The sequence below is a fragment of the Danio rerio genome, chromosome 5 (assembly GCF_049306965.1).
Source record: "Danio rerio strain Tuebingen ecotype United States chromosome 5, GRCz12tu, whole genome shotgun sequence".
NCBI lineage: Eukaryota > Metazoa > Chordata > Actinopteri > Cypriniformes > Danionidae > Danio > Danio rerio.
In genome coordinates this window covers 17,058,651-17,070,000 of record NC_133180.1, presented here as the reverse complement: position 1 = coordinate 17,070,000, position 11,350 = coordinate 17,058,651, and the positions used below count along the sequence as shown (strand labels likewise).

Here is an 11,350-nt window from a genome sequence, read left to right as displayed (position 1 = left end):
GACACACAGACTGCACTGGAACCTGGTGAGATTGAGCTTTTTTTCTTCATTATTCTTAGCTGTTGGGTAAGTTGCTTAAAAAAAGTCATAAATTCCTAATTAGAGCAATAAATTGTATTTAAAATTTCTAATTACTTTATTCAATTTAATTCACCTTTATTTGTATAGCGCTTTTACAGTGTAGATTGTGTCAAAGCAGCTTCACATAGAAGATCATAGTAAATTGATCAGTTCAGTTTATGTCAGTGTGGTTAATAATCACTACTGAGAGTCCAAACACTGAAGAGCAAATCCATCGATGCGCGCAGCTCTACAGATCCCGAACCATGCAAGCTAGTGGCGACAGCGAAAAGGAAAAAACTTCACCAATTGGCGAAAGGGAAGAATTAAAAAAAACCTCAAGAGAAACCAGGCTCAGTTGGGCATGGCCATTTCTCCACTGGCTAAACGTCTTATGCGTTTTTGTCTGAAAAAGTTTAATTAAGTCAGTTACTTAAAGTAATTTAATTATTTGCAGAAACAAGGTTTTTTATTTGGAAATATGCTCGTTTTACATCTTCAGTAGAGTTAAACAGTTGAATTTTACTATTTTTGAGTCCGTTTAGCCAATATATTGGTCTGGCGGGAGCACTTTTAGCTTAGCTTAGCATAGATCATTGAAATTATGTTTAAATTTTCTAGTTAGTTTGTCTGAAAAGTCATTTCATTAAAGTCGATTATTCATTCTTTTTTTTTCGGTTTAGTCCTTTCATTAATCTGGGGTCGCCACAGCGGAATGAACCACCAACTTATCCAGCAACCCATCACTGGGAAACATCTATATACACTCATTCACACACATACGCTGCGTACAATTTAGCCTTCCCAATTCACCTTTAACATGTCTTTGGACTGTGGGGAAAACCAGAGCACCCAGAAGAAACCCACGCGAACACGGAGAGAACATGCAAACTCCATACAGAAATGCCAACTGACCCAGCCGAATTGAGGCTTGAACCAGCGACCTTCTTGCTGTGAGGCAATCATGCTACTCACTGCGCCACTGTGACGCCAAAAGTCGATTATTCAAAAAGTAATTTAATTATTTGATGAAACAAGGTTTTTTATTTGGAAATATGCTCGTTTTACATCTTCGCTAGAGTTAAACAGTTGAATTTAACCATTTTTGAGTCCATTCAGCTGATCTCAGGGTCTGGCAGGAGCGCTTTTAGCTTAGCTTAGCATAGATCATTAAATTATGTTTTAATTTTCTTGTTACTTAATAACTAACTAATAATTGAAATCTTTAATAGGCAGTGTTATAACCTAAAGAAACACTCTTTTTTTCTTTTTTAGTTTTACATCTCTGGTTGAGTTTTTACACTTTTTTTTTTTGAGTCCATTCAGCCGATCTCAGGGTCTGGCGTGAGCGCTTTGAGTTTAGCTTAGCAAAGATCATTGAATTGGATTAGACCATTTGCATCTCGCTCAAAAAAAATATATAGTTGCCAGTGGCTTACTTTTATTACCGACATTTTTCTGACCATTTAATATTTCATCATTAAACCTGACAATGTATGATCAAATTACTGGAACTGCAGCATTTTTGTAGTTTAATTTTGTAACCCATCTTACTTATTACAAATAATGTTTTCAAAATTATAAGATTATTTTTATTAAAATTATTTATTAATTTTTAAAATAATACTAATAGTAGCATAATAATAATGATGATGATGATAATAATGAAAAAATAATAAACTGATTTTAAAAAGATAATTATTTAATTTAACACGTGGTTAATAAAGAACATTGTTTTATTTTCCTGAATATCCCTTAAAATCCTGCTCACTGTGGTCACCTGAAACTTTTACTTGAACAGACCTTTACAACATGCTTATTGAAATGTTATGTTACCTTGTGAGAAAAGATCGATGGCAGCATTGAGTGACATCACATCAATAAGAATTGGCTGAACTTTAAACTTCATTGCATATTTATTATCTCTAATCTTATCTCAGTTATAAAGCATTAGAGACGTGCTAATGATCTGACTGTTATCAGTATGGTTTTTATGGTTCTGTGATTTCAGTTCAGTCCTGCGGTTGGTTGTCTCCACCAAACCACGGTCAGAAAGAAGGAACCCTGTACCTGGAGGGGGCGACGGTCTCATTTTCATGCAACAGAGGATATGGTCTCTTTGGGTCTCAGAATCGCACCTGTCAAGCAGACGGGACGTGGTCTGGACAGGACACTCACTGTGTGGCTGGTAAGTAAAAGTGCACTGGGAGAATTACAACTCAGCCTCATATTGTTCTTACCACTAGATGGCAGTGTTTCTCTATTTTCATGCTGTTTTGTGGTAAATTTGTCAATCTTTTCTATTCTGAAGGCCTCATCCATCCCTACACCCTATTCATTTTAAGGGGGAATTCTGTAATCTAGAATGAGATTTGAAGGGATGAAGGTTTTAGGGGACAAAGCAAATTTCCTTCAGAACACATTTCTGCAACTTTTTGGTTGTCATCATCACCCCATTACATTTTTAAGTATTTTTCACCAACACCTAAAAATGTGCTGTTACTTATGGATGCCCGTTTTGCCACTAAATGAAAAATAAAAAGTCAAAAAAGTTGCAATTTTGAGTAATAGAGTCATAATTGTAAGATAAAGTTGAGCTATAAAGTCAGAATTCCGACTCTTAAATTAAATTAGTATATTACTGTTTTTATTTATATATATATATATATATATATATATATATATATATATATATATATATATATGTGTGTGTATATATATATATATATATATATATGTATATATATATATATATATATATATATATATATATATATATATATATATATATATATATATATATATATATATACATATATATATATATATATATATATATATATACATATATATATATATATATATATATATATATATACATATACATATATATATATATATATATATATACATATATATATATATATATATATATATATATATACATATACATATACATATATATATATATATATATATATACATATATATATATATATTTATATATATGTATATGTATATATATATATATATATATATATATATATATATATATATATATATATATATATATATATATATATATGTATATATATATATATATATATATATATGTATATGTATATATATATATATATATATATATGTGTGTGTGTGTGTGTGTGTGTGTGTGTGTGTGTGTGTGTGTGTATGTATATATATGTGTGTGTGTGTATATATATATATATATACATATATACACACACACACACACACACACACACACATATATATATATATATATATATATATATATATATACGTGTGTGTGTGTGTGTGTGTGTGTGTGTGTGTGTGTGTATACACACACAAAAAAAGGTAGTTTTCCAGCAGAAACTATTTCAACAGAACTTCTTTTTTTTTTAATTTTGCACAACCCTAGTAGTTCATTCACATCTGAAGCTGACATCAAAACAACAGAAACTGTTGCTACTTCACACATGTCACTTTAGAGCTAGTGTTTGAATGTTTCTCTAGTGTAATATCTAAAGCTATGATAAAACAGGTGACTTTGCTGACATTTTAAGATTATAAGACTGAACAGCATGAAATGCCATAAGTTCACATAGATTTCACAGTATTTCTCTGTTGCTATCTGGATATTGCAATAATTAACCCCAAAAAAGCCAAAGCAAAGCAAACACTACCAGACTATGGTATAAACGCATCACTACAACAAATAAAAGAGAGTTTTAGAATGATTTGTTCAGCTGTAGTTTAAATCGAGTTTTTCTCCTTTATGGGCTTATTAAGTGGTCTCTGTTGCCATCTTGTGGCAGAACATCAACTGTCTTTGCTCTGCTCAGTATGACAGGTTGATGAATGCTGAAGCGTTGCATCTCCAAAATTTTAAATATTTAAAATGGGCACTCTCCTTATAAATGATAGTTGCACTCTAAATAGCTACATTCTCGACTAAAAATCCTCAAGTACATTATGTTGTCCAACAGCTGCAATATTTGCCAAACTGTAGTGAGTTTAGAGATTTAGAGATAGATGGATGGATGGATAGATCGATCCTTTTTGTGGATAATAGCTCATTTTGCACACACAGGCTTGAAATAAATAACCATCTTACTGACCCCAACGTTTTGAATGATCATTTTAGGTTTCATAAGGTCTAAAAAGAGTCTCCTCTCATCATTGATCCGTGATTCACACGGACAGACAAATCAAATCAAGTCATCTTTATGTCTGTAGAGCTTTTTACTTTAGTTTGTGTCAAAGCAGCTGAATAACAGAGAATAAAAATCCATAACATTTTAGATTGTGAACATATTCAGCATATTAAACAGACAGAGAAGAAGGCAAGTGCAGCAGTCACGCAGGCCGACCTGGATGTACTTGCGCTTGTTAACTCTTGACCCCTTGGTCTCATTAGAGCAGAACGGCATACTTCCCCTCGATAGGCATCTACAGGACGGATCTGTTCAGAATCTGATCTGGACGCTCTCCATTAAACACATGAAGGGTTGATCTGCTCCACAGCTGCTGAGAATTCATCCCCTGCCGGCCTTTTTGGGGGTTCACCGGAGCCAAAACAAAGCAAAAACACAAGTTTATAAAACACACCTGTGAGTCAAACCATCTGCCCAGTGCAAGCTAATGAAAACAATTTGATCATTTGTATCGAGGGGGAAATTATTCACATAAAAGTAAACATGGTATTGTTGCTATGAAGCTTGTAGTATGTCAAACATGATTTTGATCAGTGTTTGCCGTTCATTTGTTGGTATTAAAAGCACATTGGATACAGAAATCAATAAATTAGCTTAATTGATAAATGATTGCTAAGTGTATCCAGTTTAATAATCATATTTTCCTTAAAGTACAAATGAAGGAACAGGAACAGCAATGTTTCTCAAAATTTTCTGCTATTCCCAACTTTGAAGGTGTTCCATGCCCTCTACCTTTCCCCAGTCACCAAAACAAAATGGCTGGTCATGTTGGTCTGTTATGTTTTTTCTCTTATTCACGGTTATCCTTTTTTTTTTTTTTTTCATGTCAAATGTATTCATTTTGAACTTTTATAGGCACTACTAGGGTTGTGCAAAATTTTAAAGAAAAAAAAAAGTTCTGTTGGAATTGTTTCTGCTGAAAACTACCTTATTATGATTCTTACTATAGCTCTAGAGGCGTAGTTGCAAGCGTACAAGTTTGCAACGCAGTTTGTGACTGTTCATTGGAACGGTGCATTTGGGGAACGTTAAATCAATTAACTGTTTGTAACGACCCAACTTGCGTCCTTAGTTTGCTAATGATGGTTTTCGGAAACGCACCCCTGTATGAATGTTTGGGACCAACTTCCATCATGAATTACTTGTAAAAACTCCTGGAAATGTCTTGGAAAAAGGTTTCTAATAAAGAGCAGGAACTCCGCAAATATAAATAAGATATATTTAAGTCTTTGCGGCGAGGAGCAAAGTTTCTTAAGCATCAAAAATGGTCCACATTTAATAGTTTATTAAACAATACAACAGGAGTAAAAGCAAATGTTCCGGCTATGGTTGCCTTTGTCAGTGTAATGATTAATTTTCTCATGATGCTCATGCACTCATTTCTGGTGTTCACAATCAGCTGAGTCACAGATCTCATTTTAGTCTCATTAGTCTCACATCATAAGACTGAATAAAAAAGTTATACATGGATTAAAAAAAATTTAATGAATAATAAAAAAATTAAATATCTAAATGAATATCATTTGAGACCGTTTTGTTTATTTCCTTTTCTTTTTCTTTCTTTATTTTTTTGTTTATTTTATTTGATGTTTTTAAAAATTTTCTGCTTGAAGTATTGTTGAGTGTGGATAATCTTTGTTGCTCTGTTTACACTATCAGGATTTCTTAACATTTTTCAGTTTTTCTCATCCACTACCATCATATACTTTATTGTCCTTGAGACGTAAGACCAGTTTGGTAGGGTTTGTTATTAACAAAAGTAATTTCTCAGTTGTCAAGAAGGATTCAGACAGATCCGCTCTAGTTAGCATGAAAGTACGACCTACAGATAACCTCCCACCATACATGTACATCTTTCCATTCTCATAGTATGGCTGTACTGCCGTTGAGCACGTCTATAGTCATTATCTTTGTTTTGAAGGCTTGGACGTCCCAGACTGGCGCTTTCAAGTGCTGACGTGTGATAGTGTCTTCGTAAGCGACAGCTCCACCTTCACTTGAATGCACAGTCCCACTAAAACTGTTTACTCCCATGTTTTATGTCAATGTGGGGGTCTCAGTGATCTTTTTCCCTCTTATCTGTTTCTCTACTTTCTCTCTCTCTCTCCCTTTCTTGCTCTGTCCTTCTCTTTCTTTTGTTTTGGCTACCGGCTGATAAAGGTTGACATCCTAGCCCACATCCCCGTTAAGCATGTCAGCGACGCAGGGATCAAAGAGCTGCCCAGGCCTGTAATTGACTTCCCATTACAGAGCGCTGAACCCCCAGCAAATAACCCTCAACCGTTTTGTTATTTGCATGCATTCCAGCGCAGCTCGCATTCAGACGAGCTAAAAGCAGGAAAGTGAGGGTGAAATGAAGGGAGTGAAATGTGCAGGTTAATAAGATGGACAATCGTGCAGGTTTGTGTGCAACTAAAACTGACAATTATTGTAAATATCTGTGAATTATTTCGTCAAGTGATCACATATGCAAGGCAAGTCCGAAATTTTTAATAGCCCTGGCATATTGTGAGTTAAAGTTGCTTTTTTGAGCCAGCAAGTGTTTTGGAGGTTGACAGTGACACAGGCTTCCTCCACATGATAAGACGATGTGCAAAAGGCATTATTGTTAAAAAAATATACATTTCTCATCTTTTGAACAAAAACTTAAAGTCAGAATTTTCAAGGTTTATGAATAATTTTGGGTTCGACTGTATAATATCACAGTCATAGCAGTGATATTATACTGCATGGAGACGTGCTTTGTCTCGATGCCGCAAGACGAGTGCCTTAGTGCCCCAGCAGCACCGATATACAGCCATATCGCAATGCTACAAGTGTGATATTGCGTATATTCAACAATTCGATGGCATAATCGTGTGTATAAAAAAAGAGAGTCTCAAAACCCTTTTGTACGAGAAACTACTTTCTTCCACCATTCATTCACATGATTGTCAGAACGGCAGAAAAAGTTGCTAACTCACAAACATCACTTCGGAACTAGTATTTGAATAATTCTCTAGCGTAATGCCTAAAGTGATGACCTAAAAGACAATTTTGCTTACACAATTTTGCTCAATCACATCTAGATTGTAATGCTAAACGGCATGAAATGCCATCAATCTACAGAGATTTCCCAGTATTTCTCTGTTGAAATCGAGATTTCACAAAAATTAATGCAGAAAAAGCCAAAGCAAAGCAAACACTACTAGATTGCTATCGTATAAATACAGCACTACAACATGCACAATAGAGAGATCAACTTGGAATGTCACTTACCTGTTTTATAATAATTTGTTCAGCTGTAGTTTAAAATTTGGAGATTTTTCTCCCTCTAATGACTTATTATGTGGTCACTAGGGTTGTAACGGTATGAATTTTTTACGGTATGATAATCGTCTAAAACAATACCACGGTTTGACGGTTTCACGGTATACAGTATTAAATAGTAACTCTCATAGCAAAGACCCTGAAAAGAATAAGAACACGTTTTCTGACTGAACAAAGGTTTTATTTCAACAAACTTTTGAAAGAACCATTTTAATAGAACTATAGAAGTCTTTTATAAAAATAAACTTAAAAATCTCCCATTTTAATAAATTAAATTAGAAGGAATAAACAAGCAAGGTCTTTTAAGATTAGACAAAAATAAACTTAAACTGTCCTTCCTGATAAGCAGGATAAATGGGAGACCAAAAGTGCAATACCAAGTTTATGGCTGTAAACATGTATTTAAAGCGTTGTTTTTTTCAGTCTAGGTTGTGATGAAGAAATGTAAGCATGTTGAGATTTTCAGGACCTTATCTTGACCGCTGAGGTGAGAGAATGTGTCCACTTGTACAATGAACAAATAAAAAAATAAGAAAATAATAAATAATGTGTCAAAGTCCAAATAAACATGGTGCAAATCCTCAGTAAAAAAATAGATATAAATATTTACTATACTATAAATAGTTACATAACGAAACTAGATTCAATATGGAACATCCTTAGGTTTTATGTGCCAGCATGGATATGGTTGTCTGTGGATATGGATTTGGATGTGGTTGTATGCAATGCAGACAAACAGCTGCACCTTCATTTGTGTCTTTTGAAAACAGCAAGAGCAGCAGTTCGTCTTTGCTGTGTCACTGTTTTGTCATGTTTCTTTGCTGCTGTGCATGCAAAAGTACTTAGTATGAGAATTATTTCATGCAAAACTTTTTTTTTTTTTTTTTTTTTGCGTTTTATTTAGCCGCGCAGAAATGTATGCCTATCTCTCATTCCGTGTTGTTCTAAAAGCTCAGTGTTGGTCCACAAACAAAAGTGAAACCTATGCTTATTGGTTGTGATATAGCGAGTTTGAACCAATCTGGGCATGGAGGAGGGACAATGCATCAATGTATCATGTCTGGTTTGTCCGGAGACACAGTGACGAGCGTTTCTTTGTCAAATCAGCGTTGTCAAATTTTGATGACGTAACCGCACTGATTCCGGAGCCTCTGAAAGTCGGCGAATGTTATGTGATACAGCACTGGAAAGCTGAGACTCTCTTCTTTATGCCAATCTTTGAATTGTATGAATCGGATCAGCGGATCAAAAGTTATTAAACATTTAAGAGCAATACTTATTTTTAGCCGCGGGCGGCTGTCTCGGTCTTTAAGGGTTAAAACCGTTGATATGCAATTGTTCATGGTATGATAATCGTGCACGTTCAAATCGTGGTAAACCGTCATACCGGTATATTGTTACAACCCTAGTGGTCACCTTGTGGCGGAATGTCAACCGTCAATTTTTTTTGCCCTGCTCAATATGACACGTTGATATCCGCCAATGCACTGAATCTCTGAAAATTATACAAATATATTTTACAATAGGCACTATCTTTATAAATAAACTGCATATTTACAATCTACAATCTAATATATAATCACACATAATTGAAAACAAAATTATTTGTATTTGCCCTGCTGTGAATTATTTTTAAAATATTTTCCAGGTGTCCTAAAAGAGAGAATATTTTTAACAGATTTTTAAATGTAATATTTTTAATAACAGGGCGGTGCGATGCCGCAGTTGGTAGCGCTGTCACCTCACAACAAGAAGGTCGCTGGTTCGATCTTTGGCTGGATCAGTTGGCATTTCTGTGTGGAGTTTGCATGTTCTCCTCGTGTTCGTGTGGGTTTGCTCCGTGTGCTCTGGTTTCCCCCACAGTCCAAAGACACATGCTATAGGTGAATTAGGAAGGCTAAATTGTCTGTAGTGAATGAGTGTGTACGGATGTTTCCCAGTGATGAGTTGCAACTGGAAGGGCATCTTCTGTTTAAAACATATGCTAGATAAGTTTTTGGTTCATTTCGCTGTGGTGACCCTGGATTAATAAAGGGACTAAGCTGAAAAGAAAATAAATGAATGAATGATTTTTATTAATTAATGTCCTAAAGTTCAATTTAAAGGGCCATGACACCCCCCACTTTCGGTTAAAGTCTACTTCAGAATTTTTTCAAAAGATGCATGATTAATGGGCGTGGAGCTCCGCGAGCATCGGGCAGGAGTGGGCGTGGCCAGCAGGGGAGATCGTGAGCGAACGAAGCTAGCTCACAAAATGAGACAAACCGTGAGGAGACGCATGAGTTTATAGTTTACAAAGTTAAAATGCAAAGAAATAAATAGTGATTTAATGCCCTGCTACATTTGTTATTCGTAATTTCATATACACATAACCACAATTTATATAATTATAAAGATAAGTGTGTTCATGTAAACACTATAAATGAGGACTTCTCCCTCAATCCCCGTATCCAGCAGACTCAGGGCAGCAGGTCTCCTGTCCTGTCTATTTTAACCATTAGCCCTGCTGGTAATCTGGAGGATTTAGGCAAACACAGCAGCACAGTGATGTGTCTGAATGTGAATGAACTCCTGATAAAAGACAGCGTCCGCTTTTCTCTAATTCTCGTGCTGCTCTCCCGACAAAAATGCTTGCAGCACACACACACACCGCTTTGCTGTATGATCGGCCCTGACAAGATCGTGGGGGAAAACATGCAACAAACCGCGTGGATCATGGAAAAAACGCATATGAGCCTTCATGAACGGCTAAGTACTGTGTGCCCGTGCCGTGGGTCCGTGACGTGTCTCACAGCTCGGGCTTGACTCTGGCAGGTCTGGCAGGTCTCATGAATAATTAAGCAGCCGGCTCTTCTCATAGGATAAGAAAACTCCGCTATGAATAATAATGAGAAACCGACACGTCATCATTGCACTTGCAGTACTGCACTATGTCGCCGATTTTGATCCCGCCCCAAAAATCATTTTAAAACCGAAAGCTGAAATTAGCTGTCAAAAGCTCAAAATTATCCAGTTTTCCCCACAATTAAAGCTGACAGGTGCTAACATTGTCTTAACTGATGCTCAACACACACACATCTGTTAATATAAAAAAAAGTTATCCAGGGTGTCCTGAACCTTTAAGGACTTAAATAGGTTATAATGTCATTGAGGTAAATATTTTGGAAAGATTGATTTTCATAGGAGGGCTAATAAATTTACCTTCTATTACACATATACATACACTCACTGGCCACTGTATTAGGTACACCTCTCCAACTGCTTGTTATCGCAAATTTCTAATCAGCCAATCACATGGCAACAACTCAATGCATTTAGGCATGTAGACATGGTCAAGACGATCTGCTGCAGTTTAAACAGAGCGTCAGAATGGGGGAAAAAAGTTTATTTAAGTAACTTTGAATGTGGCATGGTTGTTGGTGCCAGACGGTCTGGTCTGAGTATTTCAGAAACTGCTGATCTACTGGGATTTTCACGCACAACCATCTCTAGGGTTTACAGAAAATGATCTGAAAAAGAGAAAATATCCAGTGAGCGACAGTTCTGTGGGTGCAAATACCTTGTTGATGCCAGAGGTCAGAGGACAATGGCCAGACTGGTTCCAGCTGATAGAAAGGCAACAGTAACTCAAATAACCACTCATTACAACTGAGGTATGCAGAAGAGCATCTCTGAACACACAACAAGTCCAACCTTGAGGCGGATGGGCTACAGCAGCAGAAAACCACACTGTGCAACTCCTGTCAGGTAAGAACAGGAAACTA

General features: G+C 35.7%; 1 protein-coding gene across 3 annotated transcripts in view; it reads left to right on the top strand.

Moving 5' to 3' along the window:
- Window positions 1–11,350, top strand: part of susd2 (sushi domain containing 2) — a 77,167-nt gene that overhangs the window by 23,492 nt on the left and 42,325 nt on the right. For all 3 annotated transcript variants that reach the window (XM_073951997.1, XM_073951996.1, XM_073951995.1), the window contains 2 exons: window positions 1–25; window positions 2,072–2,248. The exon at window positions 1–25 is cut by the window's left edge and continues 254 nt beyond it. In XM_073951997.1, the coding sequence (XP_073808098.1) occupies window positions 1–25; window positions 2,072–2,248 (202 nt within the window). The remainder of the gene's footprint in view (window positions 26–2,071; window positions 2,249–11,350) is intronic.